Source organism: Curcuma longa, chromosome 1, assembly GCF_044706935.1.
Source record: "Curcuma longa cultivar G26 ecotype Majalengka, Jawa Barat chromosome 1, ITB_CL_G26_1.1, whole genome shotgun sequence".
Classification (NCBI taxonomy): Eukaryota; Viridiplantae; Streptophyta; class Magnoliopsida; order Zingiberales; family Zingiberaceae; genus Curcuma; species Curcuma longa.
Window position 1 is genome coordinate 16,623,574 of NC_133861.1, and position 20,783 is coordinate 16,644,356.

A 20,783-nucleotide genomic window follows, 5' to 3' on the forward strand; every position below is an offset into this window, starting at 1 on the left:
TAATCTCCAAATGGAACAATTAACAAATTATTTAAACATCAGGTTTAATTAGTGGTGAGGTCGACTGTTTTGTTTAGAATTGTCTGTTCATTAATTCGAGGGATTAGTATTCCTAAAGCCCAACTAAAACCCGATTAAAACCTAAGTAAGCATGCATGCATGCATGCATGGATTTATTCATATGCATGATATGCTCTCTCTCTCTCTCTCTCTCTCTCTCTCTCTCTCTCTCTCTCGATCTCATTTTTCTCTCCCACTGCCCGCATAAGAAGAGTCGTATGTAGTATTTGGAAAGGAGTACGCGAAGCGGAGATGAGATTGTTTGGCTGCCCTACTCGATAAAAAGGCTCGCCTTTCTCGCGTCTCCTCCTCCACGCCGCTTCAATCCCACGTTCCTGCATCACAGCCGCCCCTCTTTGTCCTTACGATCCCAATCGCTCGCTCAATTCGGCCAGGCGATGCATCGGCTGCTCGTCTGCCTGGTAATCCCCTTCTTCCAGGCTCCGATCGTCGTGTAGTTTGTTGCTTTAATCTTTTCTGACCTTGTTTTTTTTTCGTCCTCTCTTCTTTCTGTTCTGGGTTTGATCTTTTTGTTACTGATGGTTTGTCGATTTGTTTCGGAAAGTTGTGTTTTCCCCAACTTCCATTCTTTTTGTGTGTTTTGATTCTGCAAGGCGATCGGGGGTTTAAGTTGTGCTGCGCCCTTCAGTCTCTTGTTTTGTTGTGAGATATATGTATGAGTTGGTCTGATGGTGGTTGTTGTCCGAGCAGTTGTTCTTTCTCGAGTTGCGGTTCATCTGTCCTTTTGCATATACGATTATTTTTCAATTAAATAGATGCAGTACAAGTGGGTCGGACATGACTACATTGATTAAACGAGCTATTTTCTCATCTTCTCAATTCCCAACATGTATAGTTTTGTAAAACAGGGGATAGGAGATTTGATCGTACTCTGAAATTGACCTGTTACAATTTGTTTTCCTCTTTTTGGTTCTGCATTTGTTTGCACTGGCTTGATTATGCACGTGCTTCCAGTTTGTGCTAATAATTCCACACCGCAGTTTTATACCATTTTGGATTCTATGATTTGTGAAGCTTTAGTTTCTCGGTTTTGTCAACTGTATCTTTCACAGAAATTTGTATAGCAATTTGTTGAGGCTTCAGGTCTCATTTAAGATTGACTTCTTTGAATGCTTACTGGTATGTATTTGTATGCTTATACTAGTTGGTTGTGTTTGTGCATTAGTGAGTTGAAGCTCTCTACGGAGAAGGCTGATGTCTGGCACGTATTGTGAGAATCCAAGCTCTTCCTGTTGCAATATGGAGCTAGGAAACACTGTTCAAGACTATGATGATTTAGACAAGCTTCTTAGGGAGATACCAAATGCTACTACAGGAAAGTATAACAATAGTCTTCCTATTTGTAGCAGTGCCTTGCTTGGGTGTGAAACAAGTTCTGCATGTCAGCTTAAAAAGCATTCTTCTTCAAGTAATTTGCGTGACTTGTTCAATACTTTTCACCCCACAAAAGGCAATTGTAGCAACTCTTTGATCAAGGCACCAAAGGCACCATTCAGTCAGGATAATTCTCATAACTACTACCAAACATTGGGTATGAGTGCCAATCAAGATACTCTCATATTGCCAGACGAACAATCCTTGACTTTGGCATTCCAGGATATGAGCTTTAAGGATATGACTTCAATCAAGTCAGATAATCTACAGTTGGAAGGCAATCAAGTATCAGTTGATCACTCTTTGCCACTGGATGCAAATTATTCAGCACACTTAAATAACCTCTCTTCTGGACCTTCCTTGACTGACAGTCCAATTCTTGTGCCGCATGTTGTGCCCAGGGAAAGGCATCCGTCCAATCTGGTATCAGAAGATTGCACTATTTTTCACATAAATCTCGAACCCAATATACACAATAGAGCTTTTGAACATAATGATCCTAGTTTCTTTGAGCACAATTGTCATCACCCAATGAATGTGTCAGGTGATCACACAGCAGAGTGGCGAGACTTCCCAAATTGCTCTTCTTCCATGTCTGTAAATCCTGGAATCCTCTCCTTTTCAATGCCTAATGTTTCTATGCAGGGGCTTCAGTTTCCAGCCTCACAATTCCAGCAGCAATGCCACAGGGATTCATCATGCTCAGCTAGTATCCGTCATCAGCAACTAAGTCAATCTAGTATGCAGTGTCGCAATGTGGCGTATGATAGAACCTATAGAAGTAATCTTGAGTGTCATCATCAATGTCAAGATGGACATTCTCAAAGAGGAGCAAACATGGAAACTTGGCTTTTGTCGGGCGATGAGCAACTACCAGGAGTTTACATGCCCATTCCTCGTCAAGCTGGACATGTTAGTTCTGATCCTTGTCAAAATGTTAATATGGTCAATAGAAGATATAATCAGTTGAATCCTTCTTTACTTAGAAGTGGTAACTTTGGTAGATACAATCTTAATGGATATTCTGGTCAGTGTAACAGCTTTATGCTTCCAAACGGGATGAAAGAATCATCTTGTTGTCTATATAGTGATGGCATAAGTTCCCAATGGGCATGGAGTCATGGAGGGAGTTCATCTCTATTTTCTGAATCTAGCTCTAGTGGATGCAGTCAATTGACCCAATTTACTGACAACAGTAGGAGGTATATGCCTAATGGTAAGATGAGCTGCATATTTCAGAATCATCGTGCCCTAAACTTGGATATTCCGAAAATCGAAGGTTCCTTTCTTGAGAATTCCAATCAGAAAATGAAATCTTCATCGCTGCATTTCAGAAGTTATTCATTAGACAATATCATTGATCAGTTACATTTGTTAGCTAAGGATCAGAATCACTGCCGCTCCTTGCAGAGCATATTAGATAAGGGGAAACGAAAAGATTTTGATAAGATATTTCTTGCACTCATCGACCATGTTGTTGAGCTAATGACAGATCAGTTTGGAAACTATTTTCTTCAGAAGCTTGTTGAGGTTTGTAAAGAGCATCAAATAACACACCTGATTTATAAAATTTCCCTTAGTGATGGTGAACTCCTTCGAATCTCCTGCAATCAACATGGGTATGAGTCTTTTTTCTGTAATTGATTCTGTATTCATAGATTCTCCATTGTGCGTCAATTTCTTTTCATTTATTGACAATTGTAGAACTCGTGTCGTACAAAAGATAATGGAAACTATGGCAAACGAAGAGCAATACTCTATGATTGTTTCAGCCCTTAAACCTGATATTGTCTCTCTGATAAAGAATGCCAATGGTAGTCATGTTGCACAACGTTGTTTGGAATACCTTTCACCAAAATTCAGAGAGGTAAACAAATTCTCTCTCTCGCATGTCTCTGCTCTTTTTTCCCCTCTCACTACCACTTTTTAATTGTAATCTGACTAGTTATCTTTTTTATCAGTAATGTTCAAGACTCATATTTACAAATTTAAGAGTAGACACAAAACAGTATGGACAGGTCCAAATATGCCAATATATTCTTTTGTTGGATAAATTGGATCACTTAGAGTTGAAGGTATGAGGAGTAGGGGGAGACCAATGTTAATTAAAAGTATAACCTCAAATGGTTGGATGAACACAACTTGTATTGTTATTGTTGTACAGAAGACACAAATACTATTAACATGCAATGCAGTCTCACAACCTATGTATTAAATGTGATATGCACAATGTTCAATGATACTGCAACTAATTACAGGTCATGACCTCTCACTCATATTAACTTGGAAATCAAGAAAATAGATCAAAATCTAATAGAAAGATTTGTTGATTAGAAAAAGAATTCACTTGTCAAGATATATTTATATGATAAACAAGTGCAAACTTAGCAAAAATTCATAATAATTTACCATATTGAAAATGATAATGTATAATTTTGTAATCTATTTAAGGTGATAATCATGGGTCATTCAAGATTCTGTCGTTTACACATGCAAATTATCCCTGTTTTAACAGGTTGGATCATACTGCTTTCTGCCTATCCAAAGTCTGAAACCAACTTATGGATATGCTTACTTTGTAATCTGGACTATATATATCCAATCTGTATTAGGTACTGATAATTTTTCTGTTGTCGAAGAACCAAATACAGATTTTGTGATAGATTAGGGCATTATTATCTGTATTTATTCCTTTGCTGGTTAATTTTGAAGCTTTTAATTATCCAATAATATCATAAACTTATGTTGTTCAAGTTCTGTTAATTTTGCACTAACATTTCCTAGCAAATAATGTATTTGAAATTATGCAAAAAAATTTCATCATATTTTAGTTCTCTTGGAATTTGTCTCCTAGCCACTTGATAGAGGAAGAATCAATAAGGTTCTGTAATATTTTCAATGTTTTCCCAATATATAGCTTAAACCTCAGTTTGCATAGCTATCAATTTAAATGTATTCGAATCCTTGAAGATGTAACATAGGCGCTGCCTTTTTTTTTTTTTTTTTTGCAATGTGAAACAAATTTCAATTTAACTAGTTGTAAATTGTTATTATTCACTTTCTGTTTACTTTTATATTGAAACTTCTCTCCTTGTAGTTCCTTTTTGAACCTGCAATTGCTAACTGCCTTGAGCTAGCAAGAGATCGTCAAGGATGTTGCGTGCTTCAGAAATGCTTGAGTGAGTTGGATGGTGGGCAGCAAATCCAATTAGTTTCGAAGCTTGCTTCTCATGCTTGTTCCCTTTCAGAAGATCCTTATGGGTATAATTGTATTTACTTTCATTTATTATTATTTTTCTTTCTTTGAACAGTTTGGAAAGTATGATGCTCTTGTGCATACCTTTTTGTTCTGTTGTCTATGATTTTCTTTATATGTAACAAGAATCTTGTTTTTGGCCCTCGATCCAGAAATTGCTGCAAAATCTTGTATCATTTGAGGCAGATTTTTTTTTTAAAATTGCTAGATAGATGAGCAAATTATGGATCATGTTCTTTTACTTCTAAATCATTTGTAGGAACTATGTGGTGCAATTCATCCTTGGCCGAGGGATCCCATGGGCAACTACCAAGATATTGGACCAGCTGGAGGGTCATTTTCATAGCTTATCTATTCAGAAATATAGTAGCAATGTCGTGGAGAGGTGCCTGAAATATGCAGGGGCTGAAAGATGTGCCGCTATCATTAATGAGTTGGTTAACCATCCTCGTTTCATTGAGATTGTACAGGATCGATTCGGAAATTTTGTGATTCAATCTGCATACAGAGAATGCAAGGTTGAACTTCTTTCATTTGATTTACGAGAATCTTTAACTTTTCCTGATTACAAATGTCTTTCTTCTAATTAGGGGCCAATTCAAGCTGCTTTGAGTGATGCAATTCGCCGGCATGAATCTGTGCTCCGCCTTAATCCTTATGGTAAAAAGGTGCTCTCCGGCACTTGTTATGGTAAATAACTTGTATCATTCCACTGAGACCATCCTGATTTTGTTATCATTTTTGCAACAAAGCTAGAAACAATTTTTGCAACTCCTGTATATGATATGTAACACAGAAAGAAGTTCCAGAGACGCCGGAATCAACTACGAAATCACGGCAACATCGCTCTTTAGTCTAGCAGCGAGCAAGTTTGATAATATTTCATTTTTATTAAAACTTGTTTATAGAGGTTTCACTACTATTTATCACCGGTGGGCAGACAGAGGTATATTTTGTTGTGCATTTTTCTGATGATCGCGCTTCACCTGTAGTAACTTTTTTTTTAATTATATCTTTGTAAACTCTTTCTTAGTTGCATATATTATATAGGCTTTTCTTGAAATTAAATGCAGCTTAAGTAATTGTGTTGTGCTTAGGAAACTGGATAAGAGGTGTGATAGATCAAAGTGAATCTAAGTCTACTTAGTGACAAATTTATCGAACTCAAAAAAAAAAAAATACTAATTCTCATGAAAGCATTGCACTTGTAAATGTATATAACAAAATAAAAAAACAATTGTTATGTAAATTAGTCATGTTGTTCATATTTGACTTTTTGCAAAAATTAGAAATTCCAAACTTGTTCCTATATATTGTTTAATCAACATAGAGGAGTGCTCGATGAACCTGCAACTGAGTTTATTAGCCTCGAGTTCTTGCTAAAGCGAAAGTTTTAATTGAAAAACACGAGAATGGATTTCATATTTTTCAGCTGAAAAAATTTGTATCGAAACCAAATGTGACGATGATACAAATATTCTCACGAATGCAAGATTCAGCCCGGGCCAACCCAACCCATTTAATATGACGAATATACCCTTGATATACTGATTAAATGTCATGCACGTATGGGGTTGTTTTTGTCAAGTGCCATTGTAATATGACGAATATACCCTTGTGATACTGACTAAATGTCATGCACATATGGGGTTGTTTTTGTCAAGTTGATAATTAGCTGCCTCACGAAACCCTAGTCCCTTGAACCATAGACGTCCAGCGGCGATGCGAACTGGACGTCCATCAATTTCGTAACCAGCCTACCGCGGAAACGAGAATGCGGCCTCCAAGGGGCGGCGGCGGCGGCGGTTTTAGAGGCAGGGATGGGGGGCGAGGTGGTGGCAGAGGTGGGCGGTTCGGCGGACGTGGCGGTGGTGGAAGAGGTTACGACGAAGGTCCGCCCTCCGAAGTTGTAGGTGGGGTTCTTCTTCGTTACCTCCCTCTTTACTTCCGATAGGTCCCGCTTGCTTAACATCTCGACCTGTTTGGTTGTGTAACTTGGTGTAGAGGTATCTACGTTCCTCCATGCCTGCGAAGGGGATGCTGTCGCGAAGCTTACGAACGAGAAGATACCTTATTTCAATGCCCCTATATACTTGGAGAACAAGACTCAGATTGGCAAGGTTGATGAAATTTTTGGCCCAATAAACGAAGCGGTATCAACACAGTTTCTCTTAGTTTTGCAATTTGAGAGACAGTTTGATCCGCTCCTTACAATTTTTTTATCCGTGCAGTTTTTTTCAATCAAGATGCTAGCGGGAATAATTGCGAATTCCTATTCAACTGGCGATAAATTCTTCATTGACCCTGCGAAATTGTTGCCATTAGCACGATTTCTTCCTAAGCCAAAGTATGCACAAGTATATAGCATATATCAATTACTACGATCATGGATTTTATTCTTATTTGTCTGGATAATTGTTGTCATCCCATTTTATATAGCATACATCATTTTCTGTTTATGTCATTGCTGGCAAATATACATAATGCATGTCATTACAGTAGAATTTTTTGCACACATATAATTCAATTAATGCACATCCTCTTTTAGTGCCAATGATGAGAAGTCAAATGCTTCATTACAGTAGTTCATATAATTCTTTGACATTTTTTAATTTAGTTGTTATCTTTGTTTTGTTGCATCATTTGTTGCTTACTTGGCAAATTTTTTTCATTAAGAGTTGGTAACCTGTGTATAATTCAAATTTTTTTGTGTGTTCTATAAATATATTGCTTGTAATCTTACCTCATATATAACATTCGGTTATACTTCCATGTGAATAAGTTGAAACTTTTTTACACCAACACATTAAGCTTCTACTAACATGAAACCAACAACAGCCCTACTATCTTTCAATACATCAGAAATCAGAAATTTAACAAACCATGACAAAAATGACACTCCATTTAACCAGTCCACAGCAAACTCGGAATCAGAAAACATATTAACACCAATATAAGACATAGCTTTAGCAAATCAAATTCCTTCTTTTACAGTCAATAGATTAAAACCATGTAACTGTTCACTACATTTTGCATTAGATGGTTATCCACATCTACATTTGAACCAAAGATTGTTGGAGATTTCTTTTTTGTTGGTAGCTAAGGACGAATACTTGGTTCTCTAGAATGTCTATGATGAGTTGGTGCATCCAAGAAATTATGCACTTCAGGCTTCATAAATTAAACTATGCATGAGTCTGGGGATTTGAAACCGTCATCTTGCATTCTCATCCTGGGTTGAAAACATACCCTGATGTGCTAAATTTCCTCGTGCAGGGGGCAAGAGGCAGCCACAAGAGGTGGTCGTGGTGGTGGAAGAGGTGGTGGCCGTGGAGGTGGACGTGGCGGAGGCTTTCGTGGAAGAGGCGGCCCTAGGGGTGGTAGAGGGGGACCTCCTAGAGGTGGGCGCGGTGGCTTCAGAGGCCGTGGAAGGTCATAGACTATGCATCCATGTTTTGATCATTTGTATCAGGCGTACTCCTTCCCTTCGGTAGTTATAACTTTAATGGGAAGGATCCGCCTAATACATGTATCGTAATTTTTAAATTCTCCTTGGATGTCATCCCTGAATTTAGCGTGTGCTCGGTACCAAATTCAGATTTTTTTTTTCCGTTGCATAAATATCAATATTTATGTGGTTGAAGGTGATCAAGATATATGCAATGGAGCCAAACCCTTCAGCCCCTTCATCTGCGTGCTTGTCCTCGTGGATGTAGTAAATGATCGGGCTCAGGCCCACTTGCTATTCCGGTCTTGGTAGTTACTATTCCACTTGCTGTTCAGTGGACACTGTGGCAACCTTCCATGTCTTACTTTTATAATGTTAATTCATGTCAAAAATGGCGGCCTTTTTTTACTAGCATAAACGATGAAATTGGCAAGCTAATTAACTTTCACATTTAAATCATGAAATGATTGAACACACACACACAAAAAAGCAACTTTCTAATTTCTTCACTTATTTCACTAGTTTAAGGTCAAACCAAAATCAGCAATTAGTTCATTTGTAAAGACTTAACTATCTCACATGATGTTTTTGGTTCATCTATTTTTTGGATTACAGGATTTGATAGTATCCCTTCAAAACATTGCTGTCCACTTAAAAGATCATGCGGTGCTTGATTAAGACAAGTGGAGCGACAACTCAGGTTGGATTTTTCTGTTTTTCCTCTCTCTTAACTTGAAGAATCTTCAATCTCCATACCTCATGCATTTCTTGCAGTGATCACATACTTTCTATTGCACATTGATTCTTATGGCGCTTAAAATTAATTCTAAGTAGGGTTTGAACAGTTCCTAAAGCTAGTGATTGCGTTTAATTAAGTGATGTGCACCATCTGTGAAAATCTCGCCTGCTTGATTTTACTTATTAAGCAATTGTTTTCTTTATAGTGATGAAGAGTTTTACCTTAGTCATCTACCATCGATTCAATGAACAACATGACAAAATATTGGAGTCTTCTCTTCTCCCCAGTAATTTTAGACTAATTAATTGAAGCCTACTTGTGTTAAAAATATGGTCCGTAAGGATAAGAGCGAGCACCTTGTCTAGGCCTGCACTATGACAACTACGAGAGAGACATCAATTTTGGCAGTGACTTTAATTTGTCTTTTGATAGCTTACGTGAAAACATGAAACAGTTCATGGAATTAAGGCCGATCAGACTGGTCTTTCCAAAATGGTGATGATAGCTGCTACCCCACAACATGCTCAATCGAGTGAAAGGCCTGTGGCAAAACATCAAAAGGGTTTTTCGTTGAGTAGGACAAGTTAAAAGAGGTTTGGATTGGCTTGGTGCTGATTTAATGGAAAAGAGTAAAAGGAAGGGATTCTGATGAAGATTTAGTTTCTAGCTATGGTTTAATTTTATCAGAGCTAGTATGATTGCTATCTAATGACAGAAAGGTTTATGTTTTTGTGAGGAAAAGAACATATAATTCTTTAGTGCGTTGTATGTTGTAATGTTCAGCAGAGGTCAGAGATTCTGACACACACAACAGCTATTATAGCATCTATATAAATCTCCAAACTCTGGCCTTTTGATACAGCCAAGAAGATGTAGCTTTATATCTTTCTTCCTTTCAATATGCTCCGTCAGTCTATCAAAATATTTAGAATGGATTTGAAGTTTTGATCTATATTTCCAAGGCATAACTGCTAAAGGTATATGGTGTATTCCTATCTGAATTTGAAGGCTTGTGATGCAAAATAATTTGAAAAGAAAATTGCATTACGAAGGAAAATATGGAAATGAAGTTTTGACCAACAATTTTATTCAAGCATAAAAATAGGTGCATGAGCTTTTCAATAGTAATCTCATCTATTTATTGTCTAATCAATTCTATCAACTAAAACATAGATCGACTAGGCATGGACTTGTCGATGCTTGACACTCCCATCACCTTCCTCTCCTTGAAGCATTAGATCATTGAGATAAAATATGAGGTGAAACAAGAGCTATTAAAGATAATTGTCTTGTTCTTTGCATCTTTTTGTTAGATGTGATATTGTCTGTCATTCATATAAGAAATTTGTGGTGTTCATGACCTTAGCAGCACCTTTCACTTACAGCTCTTGATCAGGGATTACAATGACCTCTCTAAATTAAACAATATACTCATGGCACTGCCAAGTGTTTATATATCCACTTCTAGATATTCTCTCAGAGAGAAAATAAAATCTTTCAATAACACAATTCATTATCTTTACCTGCTGCATCACCTTTGGGAGTTTGCAGCATTACAACATTGTTTTCAATGAGGAGTTTGCCACGGCTACTTCGTGATCCTTTTTAATTGAACCACCAACTCAATTCCATGCTAAAGCTTTCACCACTTGCAGAGAAAAGTAGCTGGTTCCGTTCCTGAGGAGTAAACAAAAAATATATGTGAAAAAGCAGCTTCTTGTGACTACTTTATGCTTATCATCTTGTAACCCTTTACGTGAACACTATCCTAATGCCACCACTAGACTTCTCACTAGATATCCATCTAAACTCAACTACTAATGTTCAATTATTGGATTGACAGTGTGATACTGTGGTTACTGATGACATTATTGAATAGGTTGACTATAGCCAAGTGGATGTGTCCTTTCTATGCCTCAATCATATACGCATTACAGGCTATATATGCCAATAGATGAAATGGAACATACCATCAAGTTAAGCAGCGATTGTTCTTGATGGCTAATGACGCTGGCTTGCCTTCCATGATCAGTCGTTTTCCTCTCTTTTGAGCCAGACCATAATTACCTTTCTTTTTCTTCTTCGCTACCACACTTCATTTGTTTTGCTCCACCTTGAGCCTCGAGGTGTTTAGGCCACTTACTTTCCTGCACAAGAGTAAGCTGTATATTTTCTGTCCTGCTGGTGGTGATCTTTATTATAGAGCTGCTCTCCTGCTCTTTGAAGTTGTTTTTTCATATGTTTCTGAGATCAAAATTTCAGGAATTCATGCTCAAGAACAGGTCAAGTACAGTCACCAGCAAACAAGGTCGGATGCGTGATCCTCCCTCAACTGCTGCCTCTCCCACTTCCATACTGGAAACCATGCCCTTCTCTTCCAGTAGGAGCAGCAGCAGAAAAGTCTGCAAGGACTACGAAAAAGGGACAAGGGCCATTGGACGTGGCCTTCTTGATGTTCTCACAAATGAGGACTCTGTTAAGAGTGTTTCGATGCAAGAGAAAAGGGTGGTGGTGTTTGGGTCTCAGCTTAAGATTCAAATACCTTCTACCACTGAATCCGTCGGTGTCTCAAGTGACAGCACAGCGGAGCCTCAGCATTCTCCTATGGAGTTTGGCATAAAAACAAGGAATTCGTTGGTGGCCTTGTACCCCTCTTCCCCTGCTCAGAGATCATGGATTCCCCGGTCGGAGATGGCACAGTCTGAGGACTACACTCGCGTGGTCTTGCACGGGCCAAACCCGAGGACCACTCATATTTTTGATGACTGCATCATTGAAGGCGGCGGCAATGAATTTGTTGATACAGAGGATGGAAGAAATTGTTCTTGCGGTGATCAATTCGGCTATCCTGACAATGATTATGGTCGCAGTAAGAGAATCGAAGCAAGGGAGGATATTTTCATCAAGAGGTTTGTATCTCCTCTATCTCCAGAGAAAAAAGGTTCTTTTTCCTGAAGTTGACCAGCTCAAATGTTTTAAGAAGACTTCGTATCGTAGAATAATTCTCCTTTTTCCGTTAATTTCAGATGATAGAAAGCTCTTCCGTTTGAACAAGAAGGCGTGCCTTGAATCACATGCAGTATCAGCTTGGTGACACAAGAACTCTCTGAAGCAGGCTCGAATAATATCATCCTTCGCTCCCTTTGGGTTTTTTTTTCATAGTAAACCTTTTCCTCCCCTTTTCAGTGATTATAAAACCATGTTTTAGATGAAGCAAGCTTCAAAATGTTTAGAGCACGGTTAAGAAATGATGTGATCATGCAATACAAAACGCTAAGCGATCATGTATCCTGCGACAACGACGAAGCAAGAAAGATTTGAAGAGATCATTCATAAAATCATAGGCATTACATTCAATATTTAACATTTCCTACATCCTGAAATTAACACAGAACTACACGAGATTAACGAAGAAAAGAAAGATATGATACTACTTAAGCGGCCTTCTTGGGCGATTTCGTCGACTTGGGCTCACTGGCGGCAGTCTTCTTCGGAAGCAGCACCGGATTAATGTTGGGCAGCACGCCTCCATGTGCAATCGTCACGCCAGCAAGCAGCTTCCCCAGCTCCTCGTCGTTCCTTATCGCCAGCAGCACGTGGCGCGGGATGATCCGGTTCTTCTTGTTGTCGCGCGCCGCGTTCCCGGCCAGCTCCAGCACTTCGGCGGCGAGGTACTCGAGGACGGCCGCGAGGTAGACGGGGGCGCCCGAGCCCACGCGCTGGGAGTACCGCCCCTTCTTCAGGAAGCGGCCAATGCGGCCGACGGGGAACTGGAGACCCGCTTTGACGGACCGGGAGACAGCCTTCTTCTTAGGGCCCCCGCCCCGGCGACCGGCTGCGCCCTTCTTCCCCTTGCCGGACACCGCTCCGCTCGCGTCCATTTCGTTCCGGCGAGATTTATCGGTTGGTGGTTCCGAATTCGAAAAGACTGGCGATAGCTTCTTAAACTTGGATGTCAAACCCAAGCGAACCGAACCGATTTATAGCCTCGGGTTGGTTTCCCGGAGTTGTGGATCGCTATCCATTGCCGTTGGATCTGTCTTCATGGACGGTTGAAGATCTGTCTACTGGCGATCCGTGAGAGTCGACTATGGACCAATGAGAATCGGATATAGATGAATGCTCAGATTCGCCCCGGCATTCAAGTTGGTCTAACCAAATGTTAACTTAATTATTGATTTCATTAAAAAAAACACTAACCTCTATCGATGCAGAAGAGAAATAGCAATCGAATTATTTTAGAACAAACAGAATAAATAATTCAAATCTAAATTGTAATGTACAAACAATAAAATAGAAAAATAAAGTAATCCAAGTAAAAGTTGGTGGAAAATTTTATTTCTCCAGAATTTCGATAAGTAACTTTGTATATGTGAATAAAGAATGAGGAATTTAAACGTACTTTAGAAAGTAATTAAAATTAATGAGTAATTTTATCGGGTCGAGAAATGAAAAGTCCGCGTTGCAACTCCGCAATATTATGAGCGCCTCTGGAAAATTTTCTCATTTCACGGCTTTTGGGAGTACTGTAGGTTGGGATATTTCTGAGAGGCGACGGAGATGGAGACAGCGTTTCAGGTATTTAATCTTGCTGTTTTTCCTATGTGCTGCAAGTCGATCTTTTGGGTCTGGTGCTTTTTGTTGTCGGATCGTGGTGTTTGCGGAGTTCTGTAGCCTAAATTTTCTTTAGGTATCTTGCCCCTACGAATAAGTAAAAAGATTTGAGTTTTGCATTTACCTTTCGAGTGTTTGTTGTTCTCTTTTGCTTGACGCTGGGTTACGGAAAGAACGTGATCGGCAGACTCTGTCCGCTGCAAGTTTTGGGCGGAGCGATATGGTCAAGTGGGTACGAGATGATTGAGGTAGCTGATCTACTCTCTTTTTGAAGAACTGGGTAACGCAGAGAGTTGGACAAGGATCAGGCTCTTAGGAGTTTAGCCTTTTTTTTTTTTTGTTGAAGACATTTGAGGGTTGTCATAACTCATAGAAGTATAATCTTGATGCCTCATCATGTTTGGCAATGCTAAAATATCAATAGATGATTATTGGTTTTCAAGATTGTTAATTTGATAACTGATATAATATTTGCGTCATGAGAATGACTCTACGAGATTAATAATCCTTTCATTGGAGTATATCTTAGGGTGTTCATTGCTTGGTCCAAAACTGGGGAAAAAAATTGAACAAAACACAATTTGTCTGTTTATTTATTTAGTACTGAATAAATTTGGGTTGAGTGAGACACACTAAACTTTTAATTTGATTCAAATCAATTGAATATAATTGGAAAACCAATTTTATATTTTCGAATGATAAAATATATTTTTTAATGTTTTCCATTGAGATTTAATTTGAATAACTCAAAATTTATACTTTAATTTCACACTATGAAAACTCAATTAACATATTATTTGCTTAAACAAATTGGCCTGTAAAGGGTTTCAATTAAGTAATAGATATTTAAAAGTATGTTGTTCAATGCGAATTTGCTTAAAATAATTAGAAACATTTGATATGATTCACTATCTCATAAGATGAGAAGACTCACTGATATTAATATGGTTGTCGAAGACTTGACCTTCTCACCACTTTAAAATTTCACATTGTTGTCAAGGTCCAAACCTTTATTTGTATTAGTTGGTTTATGAGTCCTGGGAGCTACAAACATTCAGGAAACTGTTTTCTACCCACTTCATGATACTAGACTACTTGCAATTCTTCAACTGCTTTGTAAACACAAATCACCAGTACTTGTCAGTGAGTAGCTGGTTACTTTCTTTTTTCCTTAAAAATTTGTAATTTTCCAGTTTCTCTGGTATAGCAATATGCATATGTTTCAATCATCTTGATAGCAGGCTATTCATTGTATCTTCAGCTGCTTGATAAATGAAAGTCACCAAGCATAGCAGTAACTATCCCTCTTCTATGTATGTTGCAGGATGGCAAAGAGGAAGTTCTTCAAGCTTGGTATATGGACAACAGTGAAGAAGACCAGAGATTACCCCATCACTGTGAACCAAAGGAATTTATTTCATTAGGAAAACTTGCAGGTTTTATTTTTTTTCATTTCGATATTTTCCAAATTTTCTTTCACAATTTCCATGATAGGATCTATTACATAGTAAACCTGCTCCATTTTCTTTTCTAGAATTAGGAATAGTCAGTTGGCGCCTGAATCCTGATGATTATGAGAATGATGAGGACTTGAAAAGAATCCGAGAGGCAAGGGGTTATTCTTACATGGTTTGTCATGAGGACCTCTTGTTTATGATACTTAATTAACAATGAAGCTTTCTAAGGGACTTCAAGAAAAGTAGCTTATTGCTTAAACCTTTCATAGGATATATGTGATGTATGTCCAGAGAAGTTGGAAAATTATGAGGCTAAGTTGAAGAATTTCTTTGAAGAGCACCTACATACTGATGAAGAAATACGTTATTGCCTTGAAGGGAGTGGTATGATATGAAGAAATACTGGGTGTTGGGCTGATAGTTTGGCTGTTGACTCTTATTTATCATTGTTATTCTAATTTTTAAAATCTTTTTGTAATCCAGGATATTTTGATGTGAGAGATAGAAGTGACCGCTGGATAAGGATAGCAGTGAAGAAAGGGGGCATGATTGTCTTGCCTGCTGGAATCTATCATCGTTTTACCCTTGACACAGACAACTATATCAAGGTAACAGTTCAACCTAAATGCTGGTTTTTGTGCATCGGCTGAGGCAGGAATGAGTTTTTTTTTTATCTTTCAAGATAGTTTAACTAATCTAAAATACAAAAAGCTCTATTGAATTGCATTTTTATTAACCAATCAGAATTTTCAAAATGCAATTTTATTGACCAATCATAATTACCTTCTAGAACTGTCCAAGTAAGGAATTTTATTCTCACAAAAGTCTAATACACAGACACTGGTAGGATTTCTGAGTGAGAGTCAAGAAAATCTTATGATTTAGATATTTCCACACTCTCCAAGTAAGGAATCATGATATATATATATATATATATATATATATATATATATATATATATATATATATATATGCATGGTAATAATAACCTTGGTATATTAGGCACCAATGATATGTTTCCTAAAGCTAGTTCCCCGCCCAATTTATCCTCATCTTCTGCTAAAATTTATCTCTTGTCAATGCATTTAGCTCTTGCTGCAATTTCATGGAGTTAGAAGCCTTTGCACAATTAATGTTGATAAAACTACTTAAGGATAAATTGGCAAGAGATCAACAATTACATTAGTTAGTGCATAAGCAATCCCAATTAGACTCTCTCAGGGGTTCTGTTTGCCTTGATTATCAATTACTCGGGAATATTTTGCTTTGCAAAATTGTATTTGCTGATTCATATAGGATTCCATGGAACAAAGCAACAATTGGACCATATACTATGATTGCATTCCATCATTGTCTTGAAAAACCTGTTCGGGAATCCTGCTTCTTCTAAAATGAGAAATTGCAATGGCTGAGGTCTGATATCGGGCAATGTTGATAGTGCATGATTGGCAGATTTGGATATACATTTTGTCTCAAATTTGAAGGAGATGATCCCAGATGGTAGATCAGATTGTAGAAGTTTTCATTTTGTTATAGATTAGGTGTAAAATGAGTAAAGAAGAGGAGAGTCACGAAACAATGTTGGGCTACGATAGGGTGAGTCACAATTGTGGTGCAATTGAATGTTTTAAGTACTGATTTTATACTGGACTAGTCTTTGTGCCGTTGACTATGCTTGTTATTTACTCAACATTTCATTATTTAATCGATGAATCATCTCTATAACATTTTTTTTGGGGATGAAAACAGCTATAGATGTTGGATTTAATCTTTTTCTTCTTGCAGGCAATGCGTCTCTTTGTTGGTGAGCCAGTGTGGACTCCCTACAACCGGCCACATGATCATCTCCCTGCAAGGTTTTCAGCATGCCCTACCCGCCTCGTCTTGGTACATTTCTTTCCGTCCTGGTTCATGTTCTTACTGGATCTGCGTATTTGCAGGAAAGCATACGTTGAATCCTTTATCGAGAATAAAGTGTGCACTCAGGTGGTTGATGTTAATTGATGGCCAGCCGGAACCAATCTGAAAACTACAAGTAACCAAGTCCACCAAAAATACAAACTGTCTGTATAATTAGACTAATAATTTATCTGCATAATTCTACCAGTAACTCTCTGCGCTGTCTATAAACATGTAGACCAAATAAATAAATCCCCAACAACACAAAACTCTAACTTTGTCCAGCTCTGGTGCCATGCCATGGATGCACCTGCCCTAGTTGCAGGGCAAGATGCATATGCAATGGCACTTATCTCGTCTCAGTTCCCTTCTTCCTTCTCCCGTGGATGCACCTGGCTTGCATATTTGATTATATATGTACGATCTAAGACCAGTGTTTATTTTAACAATCATTCGGAAAGTGATTCTTGTATGACTAGATACATTCTAAGAGATCCAACAACAAGAATATTTTAAATTCCTTTTTTTTCGCCCCTTTTACTTGAATATTTATATACCAAAGATCTTGTATTATGCTGAGGATGAATTCTGTCTGGTTATCAACTCGTCCGAAGGAAGACGCATAGAAAACTATCTCATGTTTTTTTATGATCATTTTTCCTTTAAAGTAATCATTATGTCATAGTTTCATGTTTGCAACTAGTTAATGATATTGAATCACCTTTTTCAAACATTTGTACTGCTAAAAAGATTGATGATGTGGATGAGCTGGTAATTTAATTATTCAGGAACAATTATCCAGATATATAAGCTCCTGTTGATGAAGAATTCACAGAAGAGGTTTTGCCATTCGAAAATGCCCACAGCAAGGTCTCTCCCATTTATTGTCTCTTTTCTACTATGAAATTGTTCCACCAAACAATTTAATAAATAGTTTATGTTAAAATTAAACCATAAAATTTACAAATTGTTAGTCCGTATAATTATTTCATCAATAAAATTTTATATTAAAATCTTGCTGAAACTAACCTTGGTGATGGTAGAAAATATAGGAAGAGATCTAATTCGAGCATTTTCGAATGAGTTTTATCGAGATTTTTTTTAGGTGTTCAATTTAAATATTTGCCGTTTCTTTATAGAGCAATGCATAAGAAAACTTTATTTAATACGCTTTAAGTTTTGTGGAGGCTAAGGATCACAGAAAAGAATTTCCTGTATATATTGTTCCATGACACCTGTTGACTTTTACTTGCCAAGTTGCTTCATCAAATTGACTAAAAAGATGAGCCTTCATTACCAAACCCCAAACGATCAAAGCAAAACGAGTCTTTATTTATTATTATCAATTCACACAATTTTTTTTTAAAAAAAATGCAAACTTCTGCAGCTTAAAGACTTTATCAGGCACAGGCACAGCACTCCTTAAACTGTATAATGGAAGTTCAAGACTTGAGGAACATCATCATCCTGGAGAATTCATCAAAGTTCACTTGTCCATCACCATCCATATCAGCTTCTCTAATCATCTCTAAAACCTGCTCACTTGTAACATCATCTCCAAGGCTGATCATCACCTTCATGAGCTGCAAATAGTTGTGGATATCGGGATGATATGTGGATTGTTAAAACACATGCAAGTCCAATAGGATGTCTTGCAAAGAGGTTTAGAAGCAAGAAACAGCACTGTCTTACCTCACTAGCCGAGATGAAACCATTCTGGTCTATATCAAAAACGCTAAAGGCTTCTCTCAGTTCCTCTTCTGCTTCCACCTCCTACAAAACCATGATCAGGAAAGAATGCCAGATTTGAGCATCTGGTGTTTAGAAACAAGTAGCGTGTTTCTTTTGCCTTCACCTTCATTTTTCTATCCATTATGCTGAGGAACTCATTGAACTCTATGGTCCCATTGCCATTCACATCGACCTCCATGATCATATCCTGCAGTTCTTGTTTAGTTGGGTCATGCCCCAAGGAACGAACGACATCAGCCAGTTCTTCGACTGTGATGCAACCTGATTTATATATTTGCAAGACGAAAGGACAAAAAAAGATTCATCATTTCTTAACAATTTAAAGAGGCAAAAAAACTAATTCTCGTCATAAAATGAATTAGTCAATCACTCAAACATGTAAATCAAACTAAATAATGAGGGAATAGAACAAAGTATTAGGAACAAATCAAACCATCTCCATCTTTGTCAAATAGGGAGAAGGCCTCCTTATGCCCCGCTGTTAGATCCATGGAGATCTTTCAACACTAGAGGCAACAAGAAAGGAAACAGAATCAATAAAGAAGAGGGAGGAATTCTCTTCAGACCTGCCCTGTTTAATAGACAACGAGAAGAAGTGGAAATTTAGTTGAAGGTGCTTCAACACAAACTATTGACTTCTGCCGAAAGTTAGTAACCAAGTTTCTTGGAACTTTCATTATTATTATTATTATTATTATTTTTCTATCCAACAGTTTCCAAGAAAGCTTCCAGTGATGTTTTAGAAGTTGGCCGTCTAGGCCTGTGTTGCCATAAGGTATCAATTCAACTATTTGTTTGACCATTATTTCCCATTTCTATCGATCTTTTTAAAAACTCAGATTACTCGCTCAGACAATTTGCATCAATTTCTGAACATTTTTCAGTTATTTTTCTCTCTATCCTTTTCTTAATGTATTTTTCTTTCTCATTCATTGTAATTAATCTACTTTGGATTGAAGTGCTGAGTCCCATTTTCAAAGCACGACAAGGCGCAAATCAAACTAATTTGGCACATCCACTAGATTTTAGTATGCCAAGTTGAAATCCATTTTAACTGCTTGTTTGCTGTTGTTACCACAGATCAAATTGTTCGTCCTAGAAATTCCATCTTCAGAAATACAGTATCAACTCGTGCAAACAGACAAAGATACTTTAGGTCTGTGCATCAGTACTGGCGGTTTTTTGTTTTTGTTTTTGTTTTTGTTTTTGTTGTTTAACAGAAACAAAAAGAATAAGAAATGATGGAATCGACAAACTACAGTCGCGAACTTGGTTCTCGAGCACAACTATGATTGTCTTTAACTTTCTGCAAGAAACAAAACTAGTGTACGATTGCTGAAATAGGACTTCGCTAGATCCAGTAAAAGTGAAAAATTATCTTGATTCTATTGCCCTCCCTGTGGAGTGTGGATCTCTCCCCTCGATTGAAATGAATTTTCTCTTTGATTATTAATCCAAGCAATTTTTTGGTATTTTTATAAATCTGACACAAATTGTATCAAATGGTTGTATGGCCGTTTTTGCTTAACATGTTAATAATTAATAATCATTCATTCAATAATAAAGAACTTTTATTTATAAGTAATACATAGGCACGTAGTTCTATATTATATCATCATTATTCTATATCCAATATTGTCAGTGTTGTGACCAAGTGATATGATAAATCATTTCTTCTATATGTTTTGTGTGCATAAATTAGACCGACATTTCAATCCTTCTTCTTCCTATGATATATATGCTAGCTGATGATTCTATTCAGTTAATCTAAAATGAAATAGCTAAAAGATATATATACTTTTAAATTTTGATTACACTATATATTCAAATAAAAATCCAACTCTTCCGTACGTATGAGATCTTATCACATCCAATAAAATTTTAATGTCTATCTAAAAGCAAGCTAGAGGCACTAATTTAAATATTAATTTTTTTAATAATTCAGATATTTTGCCCAACTAATTAAGGTGTCTAGTTAGCTTTCTTCCTTAATTCATTCATCTATAGAATACATTCAAAACATAATTTATACATATTCAACCTATTTAAAATTAAAATAATAATAATTATTATTATTATTGAATATTTTATCATTATATTGTACCCGTTGGCCGACTTATTAAAATATTTTACTTTTACCTCCTGTAATTCCTCATATGTTAT

The 20,783-nt window shown here is 37.2% G+C and overlaps 6 protein-coding genes across 11 annotated transcripts; 4 read left to right on the plus strand and 2 right to left on the minus strand.

The window, feature by feature from the left end:
* The first annotated feature begins 1,275 nt into the window (after positions 1-1,275).
* On the plus strand, positions 1,276-5,645 carry LOC141813529 (uncharacterized). Its single transcript, XM_074701499.1, has 5 exons — positions 1,276-3,074; positions 3,160-3,322; positions 4,553-4,716; positions 4,971-5,229; positions 5,302-5,645. The coding sequence occupies exons 1-5, from the start codon at positions 1,276-1,278 to the stop codon at positions 5,407-5,409; spliced, it is 2,493 nt and encodes an 830-aa protein (XP_074557600.1). The 3' UTR covers positions 5,410-5,645.
* Positions 5,646-6,430: 785 nt separating this feature from the next.
* LOC141848424 (putative H/ACA ribonucleoprotein complex subunit 1-like protein 1) lies at positions 6,431-8,321 on the plus strand. The gene is made up of 4 exons (XM_074736455.1): positions 6,431-6,624; positions 6,716-6,864; positions 6,943-7,058; positions 7,988-8,321. The coding sequence occupies exons 1-4, from the start codon at positions 6,486-6,488 to the stop codon at positions 8,148-8,150; spliced, it is 567 nt and encodes a 188-aa protein (XP_074592556.1). The 5' UTR covers positions 6,431-6,485; the 3' UTR covers positions 8,151-8,321.
* Positions 8,322-10,886: 2,565 nt separating this feature from the next.
* LOC141814990 (FCS-Like Zinc finger 8-like) lies at positions 10,887-12,146 on the plus strand. 4 transcript variants are annotated; one of them, XM_074703046.1, is made up of 3 exons: positions 10,887-11,062; positions 11,161-11,839; positions 11,925-12,146. In XM_074703046.1, the coding sequence occupies exons 2-3, from the start codon at positions 11,167-11,169 to the stop codon at positions 11,990-11,992; spliced, it is 741 nt and encodes a 246-aa protein (XP_074559147.1). In that variant the 5' UTR covers positions 10,887-11,062; positions 11,161-11,166; the 3' UTR covers positions 11,993-12,146. The 4 variants fall into 4 exon arrangements, with proteins under 4 accessions (XP_074559147.1, XP_074559186.1, XP_074559084.1 ...); XM_074703085.1 differs by having other exon boundaries at positions 10,887-11,055; XM_074702983.1 differs by having other exon boundaries at positions 10,887-11,839.
* An 81-nt stretch (positions 12,147-12,227) lies between these two features.
* Positions 12,228-13,068, minus strand: LOC141815495 (putative histone H2A.5). The gene has a single exon (XM_074703474.1). The coding sequence runs from the start codon at positions 12,777-12,779 to the stop codon at positions 12,333-12,335; it is 447 nt and encodes a 148-aa protein (XP_074559575.1). The 5' UTR covers positions 12,780-13,068; the 3' UTR covers positions 12,228-12,332.
* A 327-nt stretch (positions 13,069-13,395) lies between these two features.
* On the plus strand, positions 13,396-17,731 carry LOC141815276 (acireductone dioxygenase 2-like). Of its 3 annotated transcripts, none has more exons than XM_074703376.1 (8): positions 13,396-13,476; positions 14,837-14,948; positions 15,047-15,141; positions 15,239-15,353; positions 15,453-15,577; positions 16,755-16,825; positions 16,910-17,004; positions 17,657-17,731. In XM_074703376.1, exons 1-7 carry the CDS (start codon positions 13,459-13,461, stop codon positions 16,971-16,973), a joined length of 600 nt encoding a protein of 199 aa, XP_074559477.1. In that variant the 5' UTR covers positions 13,396-13,458; the 3' UTR covers positions 16,974-17,004; positions 17,657-17,731. The 3 variants fall into 3 exon arrangements, with proteins under 3 accessions (XP_074559477.1, XP_074559412.1, XP_074559336.1); XM_074703311.1 differs by lacking the exon at positions 17,657-17,731 and adding an exon at positions 17,077-17,429; XM_074703235.1 differs by lacking the exon at positions 17,657-17,731 and having other exon boundaries at positions 16,910-17,429.
* A 450-nt stretch (positions 17,732-18,181) lies between these two features.
* LOC141827870 (calmodulin-3-like) lies at positions 18,182-19,175 on the minus strand. Its single transcript, XM_074715206.1, has 4 exons — positions 19,054-19,175; positions 18,724-18,881; positions 18,561-18,641; positions 18,182-18,451 (listed from the first exon to the last, which is right to left on the minus strand). Exons 1-4 carry the CDS (start codon positions 19,109-19,111, stop codon positions 18,311-18,313), a joined length of 438 nt encoding a protein of 145 aa, XP_074571307.1. The 5' UTR covers positions 19,112-19,175; the 3' UTR covers positions 18,182-18,310.
* Positions 19,176-20,783: the final 1,608 nt, after the last annotated feature.

Coding starts and splice junctions, on each gene's coding strand:
- LOC141813529 (XM_074701499.1), top strand. CDS start 1,276: ATGTCTGGCACGTATTGTGAGAATCCAAGCTCTTCCTGTTGCAATATG. Junction 3,075..3,159: donor ATCTCCTGCAATCAACATGG/GTATGAGTCTTT, acceptor TGACAATTGTAG/AACTCGTGTCGTACAAAAGA. Junction 5,230..5,301: donor CTGCATACAGAGAATGCAAG/GTTGAACTTCTT, acceptor TCTTCTAATTAG/GGGCCAATTCAAGCTGCTTT.
- LOC141848424 (XM_074736455.1), top strand. CDS start 6,486: ATGCGGCCTCCAAGGGGCGGCGGCGGCGGCGGTTTTAGAGGCAGGGAT. Junction 6,625..6,715: donor TCCGCCCTCCGAAGTTGTAG/GTGGGGTTCTTC, acceptor AACTTGGTGTAG/AGGTATCTACGTTCCTCCAT. Junction 7,059..7,987: donor CGATTTCTTCCTAAGCCAAA/GTATGCACAAGT, acceptor TTCCTCGTGCAG/GGGGCAAGAGGCAGCCACAA.
- LOC141814990 (XM_074702983.1), top strand. CDS start 11,137: ATGTTTCTGAGATCAAAATTTCAGGAATTCATGCTCAAGAACAGGTCA. Junction 11,840..11,924: donor TCTATCTCCAGAGAAAAAAG/GTTCTTTTTCCT, acceptor CGTTAATTTCAG/ATGATAGAAAGCTCTTCCGT.
- LOC141815495 (XM_074703474.1), bottom strand. CDS start 12,779: ATGGACGCGAGCGGAGCGGTGTCCGGCAAGGGGAAGAAGGGCGCAGCC.
- LOC141815276 (XM_074703376.1), top strand. Junction 14,949..15,046: donor TTCATTAGGAAAACTTGCAG/GTTTTATTTTTT, acceptor TTTCTTTTCTAG/AATTAGGAATAGTCAGTTGG. Junction 15,142..15,238: donor CAAGGGGTTATTCTTACATG/GTTTGTCATGAG, acceptor AACCTTTCATAG/GATATATGTGATGTATGTCC.
- LOC141827870 (XM_074715206.1), bottom strand. CDS start 19,111: ATGGATCTAACAGCGGGGCATAAGGAGGCCTTCTCCCTATTTGACAAA. Junction 18,882..19,053: donor ATTTGACAAAGATGGAGATG/GTTTGATTTGTT, acceptor TATATAAATCAG/GTTGCATCACAGTCGAAGAA. Junction 18,642..18,723: donor TAATGGATAGAAAAATGAAG/GTGAAGGCAAAA, acceptor ATGGTTTTGTAG/GAGGTGGAAGCAGAAGAGGA.